Source organism: Cyprinus carpio, chromosome A10 (genome assembly GCF_018340385.1).
Source record: "Cyprinus carpio isolate SPL01 chromosome A10, ASM1834038v1, whole genome shotgun sequence".
Classification (NCBI taxonomy): Eukaryota; Metazoa; Chordata; class Actinopteri; order Cypriniformes; family Cyprinidae; genus Cyprinus; species Cyprinus carpio.
The window spans coordinates 10031049-10047773 of NC_056581.1; the positions used below are offsets into that span (position 1 = coordinate 10031049).

At 37.4% G+C, this 16725-nt stretch overlaps 4 protein-coding genes and 1 long non-coding RNA gene across 5 annotated transcripts; 2 read left to right on the top strand and 3 right to left on the bottom strand.

Moving 5' to 3' along the window:
- Positions 1 to 112: 112 nt before the first annotated feature.
- On the top strand, positions 113 to 5102 carry LOC109097984 (delta(14)-sterol reductase TM7SF2-like). The gene is made up of 11 exons (XM_019111612.2): positions 113 to 259; positions 486 to 551; positions 654 to 850; positions 940 to 994; positions 1657 to 1851; positions 2028 to 2131; positions 2489 to 2608; positions 2712 to 2880; positions 2956 to 3036; positions 3231 to 3353; positions 4739 to 5102. Exons 2-11 carry the CDS (start codon positions 491 to 493, stop codon positions 4897 to 4899), a joined length of 1266 nt encoding a protein of 421 aa, XP_018967157.2. The 5' UTR covers positions 113 to 259; positions 486 to 490; the 3' UTR covers positions 4900 to 5102.
- LOC109097983 (zinc finger HIT domain-containing protein 2-like) lies at positions 4991 to 7178 on the bottom strand. The gene is made up of 2 exons (XM_019111611.2): positions 7018 to 7178; positions 4991 to 6926 (listed from the first exon to the last, which is right to left on the bottom strand). The coding sequence occupies exon 2, from the start codon at positions 6876 to 6878 to the stop codon at positions 5298 to 5300; it is 1581 nt and encodes a 526-aa protein (XP_018967156.1). The 5' UTR covers positions 6879 to 6926; positions 7018 to 7178; the 3' UTR covers positions 4991 to 5297.
- A 546-nt stretch (positions 7179 to 7724) lies between these two features.
- LOC109098187 (39S ribosomal protein L49, mitochondrial-like) lies at positions 7725 to 8885 on the bottom strand. The gene is made up of 4 exons (XM_019111797.2): positions 8788 to 8885; positions 8472 to 8619; positions 8184 to 8308; positions 7725 to 8097 (listed from the first exon to the last, which is right to left on the bottom strand). Exons 1-4 carry the CDS (start codon positions 8875 to 8877, stop codon positions 7951 to 7953), a joined length of 510 nt encoding a protein of 169 aa, XP_018967342.2. The 5' UTR covers positions 8878 to 8885; the 3' UTR covers positions 7725 to 7950.
- Positions 8886 to 9046: 161 nt separating this feature from the next.
- Positions 9047 to 10431, top strand: LOC109098186 (ubiquitin-like protein FUBI). Its single transcript, XM_019111796.2, has 5 exons — positions 9047 to 9182; positions 9282 to 9366; positions 9479 to 9623; positions 9844 to 9899; positions 10062 to 10431. The coding sequence occupies exons 2-5, from the start codon at positions 9292 to 9294 to the stop codon at positions 10185 to 10187; spliced, it is 402 nt and encodes a 133-aa protein (XP_018967341.1). The 5' UTR covers positions 9047 to 9182; positions 9282 to 9291; the 3' UTR covers positions 10188 to 10431.
- Positions 10110 to 12414, bottom strand: LOC122146440. The gene is made up of 2 exons (XR_006160995.1): positions 12365 to 12414; positions 10110 to 10612 (listed from the first exon to the last, which is right to left on the bottom strand). It is a non-coding gene; the product is annotated as an uncharacterized LOC122146440 (long non-coding RNA).
- Positions 12415 to 16725: the final 4311 nt, after the last annotated feature.

Here is a 16725-nt window from a genome sequence, read left to right on the forward strand (position 1 = left end):
AATATGAAGCCAGAACAGACGCTCTTGCCATTGGTCAGGAAAACATTAGGGGCGGTTTCGACCGCTCGTCCCTGATTCTGATTGGTTCACTGATTGTCTCTCCCCACTCTTGTGATTGCAGCGGTGCGCGCTGATTGGTCAGATGCAGTAAAGGCAAACAGCGTGTTCTGAGCGTAGGCGTCACCTCCTCTCAGGCATTAACAGTGATGATGAGCGGTTTACATACAATGTAATAATAGTAGGTTTGTGGGAAACAGAGGTAAGAGAAAAATAGCATCTATGTATTCATTAATAGGTTACTAAAGGGTTATTTGTTTGATTAGATGAAGTCAAAATTAAAAATAATCATGACGTTACAAACGCGTATAACGTTACTATACAGCTACTGTATTTAACAAATGCACTGTAATTTAAATGATACACTATTCTTGTATACTATAAATGTTTTGTCAGCCATGCTAAGTGCTCATCTTTGTCCCAAACAGGCAAAATGAAGCCTAACAAGCACAAATTAACACATTCAGCTGAAAGGGAATTTGGAGGTGCTCTTGGTGAGCTACTATTTGTTGCATGTGTGCATATGTTTGTGTATGTGTAATGATATGTGGCTACGGTGCCAAATTGGAGTTCATTTGTCCACCTCACCTGTCCAGGTGCCACCTGCATCCCTGTGTTCCTGCCTCTGACGGTTCTGTACCTGCTGAGTGTGTGTCGGTCTCCAGCAGCCAGTGTCCTGCAGTGGCCCCCTCCATTACCCCCCACTGCACATTTATGGGACCCTTTGGCCGCGGTTCTGGTTGTAGGTTGGATCACCCTGCAGAGTTTTCTCTATCTACTGCCCATAGGGAAGGTGAGATAGTGAATCATTTGTTTCTTCGAAAGACAAATTATTCTCTTAAGAGAGTATGTCAAAAATTAAACTATTTATTATTTTAATAGGTTTCTGAAGGATTGGTCCTCAGAGATGGATCCAGACTGAAATATCCTATTAATGGTAATATATGATGTCTGCCTGTTTGTGATGTTATACAAATAATGCTAATAATACATTTTAATGTCTTTGTGTGTTTGAAAAATTTAACAGGATAGTTTTTGTTCACACAAATTAAACGCGATAGTCTTTGACCTCTTGTCCTTGGTTTTTACCACCTATTACATTCAAAGTAGAGTTCAAATTCCATTTGTCAGTAAACTCTAGTTTCCTCTTATAACTGTGCTTCAGTTCATTTAAGCTATAGCAGTTTCATAATTCAAGACTGTGCATTTTTACAAAAAAATTTAAAGATTAAGTAAAAAAAATATATATAATTCATATATATAATTTAAATATTACAAATCTTATATTACCAGGAAAAAATACATGCACACTTTCATTCAAAATTGTAAGATTTTTTAGCATTTTTTAAGAAAGTCTCTTACTTTCACTAAGGCTGCATTCTGTTTAAAAATACAGTAAAAACAGTAATATTGTGAAATATTATTGCAATTTAAAATAACTTTTTCCTATTTCAATACATTTTAAAATGTAATTTAGTCCTGTGATGGCAAATAAAAAAAAAACCTTTCTAAACCTTTTGAAAGGCAGTGTACTGTATATGTATATATTTATATTTGTAGATATGATTGTGACCAGAATCTTACATCTTTATTTCTTAGGTTTCCATGCCCTGAGCATTACTGCTGTCCTGTTGATAGTATGTCTTTGGCTGGGAATGCCACACGGGTATCTATTTGAGCTGATTTTGCCTCTTGCTGTTTGTGCCATTGGTGTGTCCTACCTGCTGTCTATGTACCTGTATATCCGCTCTTTCTGGGCACCTCAACATGCTTTATCACTTGGAGGAAACACAGGTGAGATTATCAGTCCTGATATTCACAAATTAGTGTGATTTTCTGATATTATCTTTTGAGTAACATTTCATTATTCATACAGACAGTCTACCTTTTTGACCTGTCAGATATTCCAGATGCTTCTACTTTCTGTCACTTTGAATTATTTGTCAATGCAGCTACATTGTCATTTGTAGGAAATCCTCTGTATGACTTCTTCATGGGTCGAGAGCTCAACCCTCGCATTGGAGACTTTGACTTGAAATATTTCTGTGAACTAAGACCTGGATTAATAGGCTGGGTAAGAGTCCCAAAAGATGTTTACATCCACATCTAAATATATGCATATAAATCTTTTTTGTATTGTTAATATTTTTCAAGTTTTTGAAAGAAGTGCCTTATGCTAATTTATTTGATGAAAAATACAGTGTAAACAGTAATATAGATAAATATTATTACAATTTAAAATAACTTTCTACTTGAATATATTTTAAAATGTAATTAGTTCCTGTGATAGAAAGCTGAATTTTCAGCAGTAAGTCTTCAGTGTCACATGATCCTTCAGAAATCATTCTAATTTGCTGATTCAAAGAACAGCATTTATTTGAAACACCAAACTAAGCTTACCAGCTTTCTCTCTCTTGTTGTTGTTTTTCAGGTGGTAATAAACCTGGGGATGTTAATGAAAGAAGTGGAGTTGAGAGGCTCTCCATCTCTTGCCATGCTGCTTGTCAACGGCTTCCAGCTCCTCTATGTGACAGATGCTCTGTGGAATGAAGTATGAGAAATCTAGTCTAGTCTGAAAATATACACATATATATATATATTTAAATAGACAGAGTCCCAAACACACAACAGTATACTTTTCCATGTGTCTGCAGGAGGCTGTTCTTACTACTATGGACATTGTGCATGATGGATTTGGGTTCATGTTGGCGTTTGGTGACCTGGCCTGGGTTCCCTTCACGTATGGTCTTCAGGCCATGTTTCTGGTTGTGCACCCACAGTCACTTAGTACTCTTGGAGCAGCGGGGATTATTCTTCTAAATGGTAATCTACAGCCTGTTTTGCAGCAGTCTGAATGTTTACCTTTTAACTTACTCTCCTCTTTTTAATCTTTCACAGGAATTGGTTATTACATTTTCCGGAAGTCCAACTCTCAGAAAAATCAGTTCAGAAGAGACCCCACACATAAAAGTGTAGCACGTTAGTAATCACATTGTGTCTTTTGATATACTACCTACTCTGGGTTTGTATTCAAGTGACTATTGTTTTTGAACACTTTATACATTATCAGTATCTAAAATGAAGAAAAGGAAGAATTTCTTACTGGAGACCAAATTATGGCCTCCAGATTAACATAAATGGTGAATTTTCTCATCTTTCTTTTTCATTTGTAGACCTGGAAACTATTGCCACAGCAACAGGAAAGCGTCTGTTGGTATCAGGGTGGTGGGGGTTTGTCAGGCATCCAAACTACCTGGGGGACCTTCTCATGGCTCTGGCGTGGTCCCTGCCTTGTGGTAAGTGAATCGATTTAACTGATTGGAAGGAAAATCAATATAACTTTGCACTGGTATTCAGGAAAAACAACACTTTTGGTCATGTGATATTGCTTAACCATTTCATATGTTCCAAATATGAAAACAAGAACTCATACAAGGCCATCTTTCCCCCGATATCTTAATATGGAAATTAAATGTGTGAAGATTTTTCCAAAGTTGGTGTTGGGAATTAATGGGGTAAAAAGACCCATTCTAATATGTGATATTAGAAAGATTCTGTAAGTGAATATAATTATAAATTGTTAATAGTTGGGGCATTCAGTTGAATTCAGTTCATTGTTGATTCAGTTCAGTTCAATAACTGTGTGAAGTCCATCAATTATGGAATGCGTTTAATTAATTTATGAAGCAGCTGTGGAGAAAACAGTGATATCATCAGCTCAGTTTAGTTCTTATCCAATAGTGTCCGTGCAGTCAAATAATATTGCCAAGAAACCAGGCTTAGTTGGGGGGCCACTTCTCCTCTTGCCCGACGGACCAACATAGTGTGGCTTAATACAACACAATATTCCATATAATAAATGCAGAATAATTACATGAAATACATTTATAACACAGACATAAGGCACTTAGATATAATTTTTTTACTTCTATTTTTTTCTACTTCCCTTTTTTCCCATCTCCTTTTTTCTCTCTTCTCTGGACTATGGGAGAAAGCAACCTTTCAGTGGTCAGTTGCTGACAATATAGCCATTCATTAATGATATAGTTATAATGGCATATGGAAGGAATATGAAGGAATATAAAACAAATCCATAGCCCATGCTCCGGCTGTTGTTCATCATAACTTTTGCCCAGCGCAAATCACATATCCAAATGCAGAAAACAGGGAACACAGCTCCTCGGTGCCCAAGCTGGCAGGTTTGATATATAAAGACTGCAGTCTTTCTTTTTGCAGTGTTTGGAACTGCCATTTCAGTCTGTCTGACATTCCTCACAGGGCTTGTAATGGCAGATAGAAACTAGATGGTCATTTAGTAGCATACCATCTAGCTTCTTAATTGCCAGTTGTGACATAAATAAGCAAATCCACAAAGAAATAATAATAAAATTCATATAACACTAATCAAATTGTTCTAATTTGGTAAAGCATTTAGATTTGTTTAAGTGTCATTTAACATTTAAGTAAAAATAATGCTTTTTAAGACCTTTAATTTAAAAAGCCGAAAGGATTCACAGGAACTTTCCAACTGATGTTTTTCTGTAAGAAACTGATGTTTGCTGTAAGAGTTAATTGTATGGCATTGTATTTTAAACTATCTGGGTCTTGCCATGAATATAAAAAAATGATTAAGACAAACCATAATTGCAGTATAATTGAATTTTCTGATTTTTCTTCATAGGAATGTCGCATATTCTGCCTTACTTCTATGTCATTTATTTCACCATTCTGCTCATTCACCGAGAGGCCAGAGATGAGAAACACTGCAGAGCCAAATATGGACTGGCCTGGGATACATACTGCAGACGAGTGCCCTACAGAATAATCCCGTACATTTATTAATGAACTGATATGTTCTGAACGACCAACAGATTGTTGTGAGCAACCAGTGGATATGTCATCATCAGTGCAGAGAACTGGACACAACAAAATATTCTGCACATATTGTTTTTATTAGCTTCATAACATTGCTTTCCATTCATTCAAATGTTTTTAACATATGAAAAATACATTGTATTATATTAATAAAAACATTTTTATTATCATCAGTGTTCAGTGCAATCTACAAGTCTTGACTGTAGCATTAAAGACATTTAAATGCTAAACACCTGTTAATTATCCACTAAACTACTTGTATTTAATTTGTGAATTAAAACATTTTTTTAGACACAAATGCTTGCAATACAAATTATTTTATTTTAAATTATTACTTTTTATTTACAAATATATACAATACAATCTCACTCAATCTCTTCTATCAATCCTCCTTTACCTCTACTTTTTTCCCGTCCCTTTTCCAAACATTTCTTCTCTCCCTCTAATGTCATCCTCTCCATCTCCCTTCGCTCATAGTCCGTCCACACACATCCCGCCAGACTCCTCAAAACTTTGGGATTCTCTTTCACCCAAGACTGAAAAAACTCACACTTCTTTCCAGCTTGGAAATAGGTCCGCCTCCTCTGCTCGTCTTCCTTTGGAGCAGAAGCCTTTGCCTTGTTCAAAGCTGTGCGCAGCTGGGACAGAGCAGACAGAGAATATCCAACAGCATCCTCTCTGCTCTCTCCAGTCAGAATATGAGCCACGGCTTCCACAGCTCGAAGGGGAGCTAAAGGGTCCTCGCGATCAAAGTATCCTCCTGCAGATACAGCTCTTATTCCGGCGTCAAGAGCCTCAGAGACAGAGTTGTAGACCCGTCCGGCACCCAAACCATCTGAGATGGCAAGCACCGCCTGACAGAACTCCAGCAACATCTCTGAGATTTCTCCATTATAGAGACGCAGCGAGAAGGTGTATCCATAAAGAGCATTGATCAGGTTGTACCGCACTAGAGGAGATGGGTTTGAAGATAGTGTGTGAAGAGGAGCAATTTTGGCACTTATTGGAGGGATTGAGCTTCTAAGTGATTTGTCCGATTTTACTTTATTGCTACTGACTTTTTTGTCTTTTTCAACATTCACATTATGCATTTCTTCATCATTCTCAGACTGAAGTTCCTCGATTAGTGTTTTAGTATCTTTCTCATGCCGTTCCCACCAGGGGCTCCACAGGACAACCAGCCCACCGATGCTACCTTCTTTCACCAGTGTCTCAAATTTCTCCTTTTCCTGGGCTGACAACAACGACCAGAGTTCTTCTTCTGAAAGAGAGTCAATATCCAAGCCTGCTAACTTTTCAGCTAAATCAGCTTCCTCTTCATCACTCCCGTCTTCAATATCTCTGAGTTTCGCTAGTATTTCTTGCACCTCGTGACTTTTTTCATCCCCACTAGATTGAATCTCTGCTAACTGAGAAAGCAGCTCCAAAGCATGTGCGTCTTTTTCAGTCACACTGGTTTCATCATCTCCCAAGTTCCTTAATAAATTCTCCATCCCTCCCTCGCTCTCTGCACTCTGTCTGAGCCGGAGCAGAATTTCCTGCATTTTGCTTTTCCCCTCCTCATCTGTGACACCTTGAGATTTCAGCTCCTGCAGCACAGACTCTTTGTAAAACTCCTCTGAGCATGAAGAGTGATTCTGGCTCCTGTAACAAGCCAGGCCGCAATATGGGATGTTACACCTTGGGCAAGTGTAACAGGAGGGGTTGGATAAGCAAAGCCCACATGGCTTGATTGATGATGCAGTAGTTCCACTCTCTGTCCCATCAGCAGGTGTCAGGAGAGTTTCATTAGTACCTCTTTTGGGAAGTGCAATCCCATCTTTGCTGGTAATTGATTCAGAGTCTATTTCAGGCCAGTCGCTTAAGTGTTCTTCCTCCTTTGCTGCACTATCAGTGAGTAATGAACGAACACACGCAGGGATTTTACGTCTAACAATAGGATCCATGAGCAGCTAATGGATCGAGGTAGACTGAATTAGTATACAATTTCAAATCTGCAATTAAATAGAGAAAAAAAGGCAAGTCTAATGTTAATACACTTTTAAATATTCACGAAAGCATAACAGATTTTAAATCTATTCTTACCTGACAAAGAATTTGTGTGTGCGCACTTTGTTTCCACGCACCTACAAATATATTAAAATTAGCGGATGTTTTCATCAGCTCGTGTTTTTAAATATACTTTCATACTGAAGCTCCACGTTAGAATAACGTTGGTCGTCGCAACATGATGACGCATTCGTGCCCTTGCTCTTCAAGCGTCAAGACTGCGCAATATTGCGCATGATAGATAGATAGATAGATAGATAGATAGAATGATAGATAGATAGATAGATAGATAGATAGATAGATAGATAGATAGATAGATAGGCCGGCAAATCTTTAGACAAAAATAATTTAAAAACATAAATATAAACTGTATTTTCTGCAAGAACTATTATGAAACCAGTTATTTTGAGTATTCAAGACTGTTCTCTCACTTTTATGAGAAAATGAACCTTTCGCTTTCACTGATCTGTTATTATTTTCACTTTTGCTGTTTACTTACATTTTGACAAAATTTCACTTTCAAAAATTTGGTTTTGTTGACTGAAGTATAGCTGAACATAGACAGTATTAGAAACTCTTTGGCACTTTTTTTTATTTTTGTAGCAATTGTTCTTTTTTTATTTTATTTTTTATTACTGTATGCATAACTGTGTGATGTTTGCATTTGAACAAAAGTGCATACATAATTAAATGCACCGATTTATATTTAGCCTTTTTTCCAGACACAATTATTACAAATCAGATTTAGTCGACACCTTACATTTATTTGTTTCAATCCTAAACAACAGGGACAACATAGAAACATATAATCACAAACTCTTTAATACAATAACAAAACACAGGTACTGAAAATGGTACACTAATGATAATTTACAGTTTGTCCACTTTAAGGAGGAGAGAACACTCTTATACATTTCCTCTCAGCCTTTGTAATGCAGTTCAGTTCGTTTGCTGTGCCCACATCAGAATTTAAAAGCCCTTCTTCAGCAGCCAGTCCTTCAGCTCTTTATCAAACTGCCCTTTAATTCTGATGGTCCCAGTTACTTCATTAACCTGTGTTGGAGGCTCTTTGCCCGTAAGCCCCAGTAGGAATTCCTTAACATCCTTATTCAGGGCCTGGAAATAATTGACAGAAAGTGAATAAAAGAATTGGACTAATATATTACACTGCTTCTAAACAGGTCTGTTTATATTACACTAACCCATATTTCTCCCTCAACCTTTCTGAGCAGGGTGCTGTGCTGATTCCCATGCTTGATGTCCGAGTACACAGGCACATTGTGCATCTGGGAGCGACGGATCATGTAAGGCAGAGGAGGTGGCATGGCTATATAATTAATAACAAAAACAGAACTCCATGAATGAGAATCTCACAAAATGCTTTCCCGACTTCACAGATTAAACATCAAGCAAATCATCCTTCCTTATAGCTAAGACACCACTAGTATGATACGCATTTCCATGTAAGGTAAAACTACGAGTGTGTTTACCTGATGCTGGGGTCCATCCTGACGGTGCAGCACCATCATGTTTAGGTGGAGTTGGGATGCGTGAAGGAGGAATAAGTCTCTCCACAAACCTGAACTCCTCTGTGGATTCAATGAAGCCCCTTGATCCTTCAGAAGGGCTGCTTTCTGTCTAAAATGAAACAAATCCTACTTGTGAAAACAAGAATGACTGTATGTTGGTCGTAACATTTCAAGAACAAATCATCCAAACAGCAAATCCATACTGTGACAGCTGATGCACCGATGATTTTTATACTACCTGGATGAATTATACGATAAAGCGGATTGTAATACTAACTCTTAAGCAAGCCCCAGTACTCAGTGAACGTGTGGCTGGATTAGAAGCTCTGTAAGCAACTCTCGCAGCTCGGCAGACTGTCAGAGACATGATTCCTATGAACGAAAAAAATTCAAAGACCAGCGAGAATATGACGTCATGGCTTTGAATGAAAAAACTTTATGGACGACACAAAGAAAATGCAGAATAATAATTTATATAGAATAAAACCTATATTTATAATGTTATTTTCACTTCTATGTTTCAAGGAACTGAAACGTAATATACAAAAAAAAAATGCTGTGCTGGGGACTTTTATGTGGCTTTAATAAACTGAGCATGCGCAGGCCTAATGCTTTTTAGACTTGATGTAGACGTCGTGTGTTTGGCGTTCATACTTATCAACAGCGATTTAGGTAAGTACTTTTAATATTTAAATAATAATGTTGTCTATATGGTGCTGTTTTTATTAATTTTGTTAAGCTGATTACATATTTTAATTCTGTTTTATGGAGACCGAACATAATGCAGCTGTTTGTTCGTGGCCAGACTTTGCACTCTGTTCATCTGAATGGCTCAGAGACTGTTGCACATATCAAGGTTTTTTGTTTGTTTGTTTTTTTCCTGATAGCCCACATTTTTATTCATAGTTCATTTAGAAAACTTGAATGCGAAAATGTCTTGATTATTGTTATTAACTGCTTGTTTCCAGGCTCAGATCGAAGCCTGGGAGGGTCTGGCCTGTGATGATCAGGTTATTTCTCTCTGTGGGGTTCCTCTTGAGGATGAGACACTGATTTGTCAGTCTGGGATTGAGGAGTTCAACACTCTTGAGGTCTCATCGAGACTGTTAGGAGGTAAAGATAAACTTTATTGCACTCTACCCGTGACTATTTATCATGCCATTGTTGTAGAAGATGGAATGTCTGATGAATTACATTGTTTCAAACTTCTTTTGTGCTAAAATTAAAAGTAGAAGCATCTATAAATATTAATTTTTGAGTAACTGGCTACCTTATGATACATTATCTTAGTTTGGATGTTTTCATAAACATAACCTTTGGTTTCCACCCAAAGGCAAAGTCCACGGTTCCCTGGCTAGAGCAGGCAAAGTTAGAGGACAAACTCCCAAGGTGAGATACATTTCAACAACGTTCATATCTACATAAAATCATAATTTTGTATATATATATATATATATATATAAAGATATATACATATAATATATACATAAAATCATAATTTTGGGCATGTACTGGTTTATTGATATTGTGCACTGATATTGATCCTTTCAGGTGGACAAACAAGAGAAGAAAAAGAAAAAGACCGGCAGGGCAAAGAGAAGAATTCAGTACAATCGGCGCTTTGTAAATGTTGTCCCAACATTTGGCAAAAAGAAAGGGCCAAATGCTAACTCATAATTTGCTCTTCAAAATGACTGTCAATGTTCACTGCATTCTTTGGCTGACCAATAGGACATTGTTGATGGGATGGGGGGGGGGTGTGTAATACAAAAGCCAGCTGATTCATGAAAACAAATTATTTTGGTCACTTTATATGCTACAATGATTTGTAAATTATTAGACACCGAATCACTTTGGTGAAAGAAAGAGGTTTTGTAAGTTGCAAATAATAATTAAAAAAAAAAAAAAACATTTCATGAAATATGATTGAATCATGTGTCATTACATTATTCAGTTATTTGAATTTGATAATTCTGCCAGTGTGGCTTTGATGATCCAATCAAAAGTCCATGTCAATAGGAAGACCAAATGCAAAGCTATGCTATTCTTGTTGCCTTTCCCTACTGGATCAAAGATTGCCACGAGCCCCCAGGCAGCCAAACCTAAGGAAAGAGTAGATAAGAGTCAGTTCTGATTTCATGTCTCATAACACAGAGTGCACGAATGAGCTCAGCTGCAGTAAACATCTTCTGAACCACTGTGCCCATAGATGCGGGTCCACCTGGACCAGGGCTAGGCAACGTCTGTCCTGGAGTGCTGATGTCCTGCAGAGTTTAGCTCTAACCCTAAACAAACACACCTGAGGCTACAGACAGGTGAGGTTTTTTTTCAGGGTTGGAGCTAAACTTTCAGGACATCAGCACTCCAGGACCGGCGTTGCCTACCCCTGACCTAGATGCATGACTTTCTGCTCTTGCATGCCCACATATCCCCCTGAAGCCAGCAGCCCCCTCCAGAGAGGACTCGGCAGCTCCAGCAGTTCCCAAACAGCAGTTTTCATGTGCAGTGTATTTGGTTGCCATGGGCACCTCACCCGCTTTCTGCTGCTGCTCTATATAATCAGAGTGTGAATTTGAATTGGATCCCCCCTCGAACTCGAAGACAAATTTGACAGTTTACAATCTGATCTCACTCACAGTGACTCTCTAGGCTACGCAGGGTTGCCAGATTTTCACAACAAAACCCGCCCAATTGCTACTCAAAACTAGCCCAATAGATAATTTTGCCGTAATTTTGTTTTATTGGTAACTCTTTGGTAGATACATTTATAATTTCTATTACATTAATAATACTACTGTTACTACTAATAAAAAATCTCTGGGGGCCCCAAATGTGCGTGGGCCCTTAGAATCATCCTAACTCGAGATCGGAATGTATACTTTATTAGAAAATAACTAAATATTAGTAAAACACAAAAACACGTTCAAAGTTTTATTTGCAATACAATCTCCATAAATATGTATATAAGTATACAAACAATTTTAACTGTAAAGCAACAAAGCTTTCTAACTCTCTTATCCAAGGGTGTGGTCCATATTGGACCAGCCACAAACAAAATAAAATAAAAACTCACAGAACCCTTTTTTTATTTTTTTTTATTTTTTTTGGAACCTGGTGCAAAACACAGCTACCGTTTTAAGATTAATTTCCAGCAATGGAAACACAAGCAAAGCAAAACTGACAGAACGTACCATCAAGTGATCATTAGCATATATGACATGGAGCATTTTCAGATAATTTATTTTTAAATATAATTAAAAAATATTTCTCCTCCCTATGCATTTACAGATTGCTAGTGGCATGTGAGAGTCTGATATCTGTGAAAACACATCTTGTCATTTCTGTCCCCCGAATCCATGTGCAACGTTATCATTCGTCACTGCAGCAAATGTGTCTCCCTATATCTGACACACCCACTTCAGGACTAGCAGTCTCCACTAATGCGCTGATGAGTTGAATCAGGTGTGATAAGGAGACATACAAAATGTGCAGGGCAGGGGTACCCCAGGACAGGTTTGAGAACCACTGGTGTATAGTGATCCATGTCAAGTGCTTTCAATGCAATAGAACAATACTGTAGTTCTCTCACTGCTATTAACCAAGAGGCGTAAAAGCTGACCAGAGGGAGTAAACATCACAATCAGCGTGTAATAAAACATGATCCCGTTTATATTCATTCGTTAATAAGAGATCGTGTAAAACCCGGCACGACCACATTTATTATGAAACTGATTGTTGATAAACAATGACACGAGTCATTAGTGTTTGTCATAGTCGTGAAAACAACACCCCACGTTTATGCAAGTTAATCATAACAGGTTTATGTTATTTATAAATCTGCAATGTTTCAGTACCTTTAATATTTTTCCTTTTCCTCTCCTCTCCAGGTGAAATTACGGAAAACTATCCCAATACAAAACACACAACACACACCAACCCGACAATAGCGATAAACAATCGCGTGGTTTAAATGATCAGCTCCCCCAGGTCGCGGGAAAAGCTAGGTCAGTATAAAACACATCGCACACTGTCAGTTGACACTATGCAGTGCATCAAGGGAGTCCTTTATTAAACAGCTTTTTAACCGGTTACCGGCAGATTGATTAGGGAAACGGACAGCTGACACGTTCTTATAAGTATATACCCTATAGTCGCACTTTCTGAATAACAAAGGAGGTGCTAATGTTGATATTCAGCCTCATAAGAGGTCAAACTTAATATAAGAGCTGTTTTAGTTTCCATTCATTTTGTCTAGGCTATAAATGTCTATAAAATTTCTATATAAATAAAACTTTGAAACATTATAGCAATATACACTTCATAAACATCTAAATTTACATATAATTTTTTTCCCTTAATTAACAAACTATTTAATATTAATTAAATAGATTATGTGGAAACAGTCAGTGGTTAAATAAGGGGTTGTACTTTAAAAAAATAAAATAAAAATATATCCCCCAAAAATGAAAATTTCCTGAACATCTACTCCTCCTTTACTCCAGCATGTAGATGAGTTTGTTTCTTCATGGGAACTGATTTGGAGAAATTTAGCATTACATCACTTGCTCACCAGTGGATCCTCTGCAGTGAATGGGTGCCATCAGAATAAGAGTCCAAACAGCTGATTAAATCATGACAATAATCCACAAGAAATGTAAGTAATCTGCAGGTTGTGTGTGTTTGTAATGAACAAATCCAGTGAAAAAGTAATCTCATCTGAATTATGAGAGAAATATGCACGGATCAAGCGCTGTTAACATGCAAAAACAGTCCTAAACAGTTCTAAACAAATTTGTTTTGATGTGAGAGGGTAACAAGAGATGGATTATGAACCCGTATTTTGGCCAGAAGTGGCATTTTAAGTTAAAAGATTTGTGATGATTACTTATTGCCATGTTTTAATCAGCTGTTTGGATTCTCATTCTGACGGCACCGATTCACTGCAGAGGATCCATTGGCGAACAAGTGATGTAATGCTAAATTTCTCCAAATCTGTTCTGATGAAAAAACTAATTCATCTACTGAACATCAAGAATGGCCTCCAAATTTTCATTAAATTTTCATTATTGGATGAAGTTTATTTAAATGTTGATATAGTCAAGAAGGACAATAACAAATTATGAAAGCTGATTTTTAAAATATTAGTAATTTTCAAGGGTCAAATTAATGCATTCCAAAGCTGCACACTGGCTAAATAAGCAAGACAGTAAAAAACACAACCGAACATAACACAGCTGAAGTTAATTATACTGTCCACCAGATGGCTCTGACATACTATCAGGTCTAAATGTAGCTGATCGAGTGTGTGTGTGACTCAGTGATTGCTAGGTGGGTGTGCAGAAAGCACATAAGTGCTGATAATGTGTGTCCATCAGAGTCAAGGTGCAAAATAGATAGCTGTAACGGAAGGTATACATTAGTGTCCCTTTAAGCGACATTTTCTCAGCGCATGTAGAGCTTTGTTCATCCCTTATAAAACATTACCATGGCAACCCTAGTTTCTGCACAAACACCACAGTTGCTACAGCTAGAGTTACTACAGTGCAACTAAAATAACTTGCTATTATTCACGACTGCCAGAAAGTAGACAAAATCACACAATGATTCTAAAAGCCTCTTATAACAAAGAAGATGCCATATTCATTTATTTTGGGTTTACAGCAAAAACAGTCTGTATTTAAGTGGAAATCGTGGTATGAAAGCAATGCACAAATTGAAATGGACTGCATCCATTACATCATAACAGTCTAAAGGGATCCCCTTTAAGAAACTAATTTGCTGATAGGTTAATGTGAAAGATTATTCCTCTAATCTAGGAAATTTTGTTTGGCATGTTTCAGTTTAGCTGGAAAGTTAACTGCTTCTTCTTCTTCTTTTTTATATAACTATTTATTAGGGGTGTAACGGTACACAAAAAAGATGCTTCACTATCTTCCTTGGTTTTTAAGTCATGGTTTGGTATGTTTTCAGTACATCAGGGAGGGGAAAAAACTATGATTGGTTTTAAATAATAAAAGCTGGCATTACTGCTGCAACTGGCTGCAAAACATTGTTTATGGTGTTACAGTTTATGGTGCCTCCTCTTTGGGATACAAAATATTTTAGCAAAAACTACATTTTAGTCAGCATTATGCTATTTAAAAAATCTAGACAGATTTCCTGATTTTACTCTCTCATCACAGACACATTCAGAATTTTCAGGCAGACTTTGTGAGCATACTACAGATTCCTTCACCCTTCCTTTTCTGATTTCCAGACACGCTTTACCTCTGATGTTCTGAAGGAGAAAGCGAGGTAATTTCTTCTGGCTGCGTTATTGCTTGAATTTTTAATCGTTTCCTGCCACTCGCACCCCCCACTCCCTTCAAAATCACTCAGTCTATAATGACACCTCTCACGCCAGCCCCCTGGCTGCCTTTCCTCTCTGATTGCTACAGTAACGCTTGCGGATGCCTGCTCCTGTTGCCATGACACCCGTTTTTTCCCGAAGGTGCACCGCTGATCATTGAAGGATGTGCGTGTCTGTGTGTATGTAAACTGTGTAGTTTACTGCCGATTTGCAGCGGTATATGCGTGATTATGGGTGTGCCTGTGCATTTTAAGAGGTAGTGCGCCATGGTCTGCTCTGTTCTATAGTTTATATATAGGCTACAGTGCTTTCATAATGTTCTCGACAGCGTTTAACACCCCTCAACACCTGTGTGGTCCTGTGTGATATTTCACAGCAGCGCGTCCAGTATGAATGCTAATCATGGCTCTGATTGCGTTGGCAACTAGAGCCCACTGACAGTCCTCAGCGGAATTTCAGACACTAATTCACACTTACAATTTGCGTATGTGTTGTTGTACATAAATCATCTGTGGAAAGGGGAAACGTGTGAGTGTGTGTGTTTGGATACCTGAATGTCTTTACTTCCCAAATGCAGAGAATGTCAGTTATAATCGCATTATTAGTAAAACAATGTAAAACAAGTGCATACGTGCATAAACTTCTGCTTTATGCAAAAATGACCTTTCCATCTTGAGCTTAAATAGGAACATTGAGTGCTGTTTATAGTCTATTAATTCTGAGTAGTCTATACACCAAAAACAGTTTTAATGTATTTATTAATTTAATGTATTTTTTGTATTTTAAATACAATATGGTTTTCAAGGTCTTACATGTAATTTCCTATGATGCCATTTATTTTAGTAAAAAAAAAAAAAAAAAGTCTCATGCGCGCAATATACAGTAGGCCTGTGTGTATGTGTGTGTGTGGATGGATGGATGTATTATCACATAATGTATTTACCTGTTCACTAAGTCCTATTTGTGCTGATAAAAGCAATCTCAGGTGATTTTTTTTCTAGTGTCAAAAGCATCTCTAAACTATCTTTATTCTCTCAACCGGATTTATCATTCTAACTTTTAGTTCTCACCCACTGTTCTAATTTGAAGTTCTTTTTACCCTAACTTTAAACCTCATCTTAATTCTGATAAGGTTCACCGTACTGAGATTTGCACCGATGCATAATTCATGTCTCCCACTGTCCTTCTTAATGTTCTGTCAGTCTTTTCAGTCTTTTCATATCGTGGAAATGACTATTTTAGGGAGATGTTCTCATGCATTCAAAAGCACTGACAGGCTTTCTAGACATCAGACCAAATTATGCCATTTGCTGTTGATTCATCATAGAAAAAAGGCATCTTAAGTGGTATAAAGAAAGGGTTAAATTGCTGATCCTTCAACATTTAAAAGCAGCTCTTCAAAAAGAGAACCATTTCTTTACAAGTGTAGCTGTCTCAGTCTGTCTGTGTGTGAGTGTGTGTGTGTGTGTGTGTGTGTGTGTGTGTGTGTGTGTGTGTGTGTGTGTTCACGTGTGTGAGTGTGTGTGTGTGTGTGTGTGTGTGTGTGTGTGTCTATATGTACCAGCAGCTTGTCTGTGGCTCACTCATGTTTTAAACTTATCAATTGTAACCAGTTTCCATAGCAACATCTCTCAAGAGGTGAATAAAGAGGGAGAGAAAGAGCAGAAAGAGAAATAGAATTTGCCAATGTGTGTGATTACGTGCATGTTTCTGTATGTGTTGCACATAAACTACACTCTGCTGCTCTTTGATAAAATTTAGGTTTAAAAAAATAGATTTTTTTTTTTTTTTTTTGCTGCAATTTTTATGTTATTTATTTGTCTATACTCTGTTCTATTTTCCTGCTCCATTTTCATACCAAATTGC

Bases quoted from the DNA above. Each gene is read 5' to 3' on its own strand.
- LOC109097984 (XM_019111612.2), top strand. From the start codon at position 491: ATGAAGCCTAACAAGCACAAATTAACACATTCAGCTGAAAGGGAATTT. The intron at 995-1,656 runs GTAATATATGAT...TTTATTTCTTAG, and splicing joins ACTGAAATATCCTATTAATG to GTTTCCATGCCCTGAGCATT. The intron at 2,881-2,955 runs GTAATCTACAGC...AATCTTTCACAG, and splicing joins GGGGATTATTCTTCTAAATG to GAATTGGTTATTACATTTTC.
- LOC109097983 (XM_019111611.2), bottom strand. From the start codon at position 6,878: ATGGATCCTATTGTTAGACGTAAAATCCCTGCGTGTGTTCGTTCATTA.
- LOC109098187 (XM_019111797.2), bottom strand. From the start codon at position 8,877: ATGTCTCTGACAGTCTGCCGAGCTGCGAGAGTTGCTTACAGAGCTTCT. The intron at 8,309-8,471 runs GTAAACACACTC...TTAATTATATAG, and splicing joins AGGATGGACCCCAGCATCAG to CCATGCCACCTCCTCTGCCT. The intron at 8,098-8,183 runs GTTAGTGTAATA...AATTATTTCCAG, and splicing joins AGGTTGAGGGAGAAATATGG to GCCCTGAATAAGGATGTTAA.
- LOC109098186 (XM_019111796.2), top strand. From the start codon at position 9,292: ATGCAGCTGTTTGTTCGTGGCCAGACTTTGCACTCTGTTCATCTGAAT. The intron at 9,624-9,843 runs GTAAAGATAAAC...TTCCACCCAAAG, and splicing joins CTCATCGAGACTGTTAGGAG to GCAAAGTCCACGGTTCCCTG. The intron at 9,900-10,061 runs GTGAGATACATT...TGATCCTTTCAG, and splicing joins TTAGAGGACAAACTCCCAAG to GTGGACAAACAAGAGAAGAA.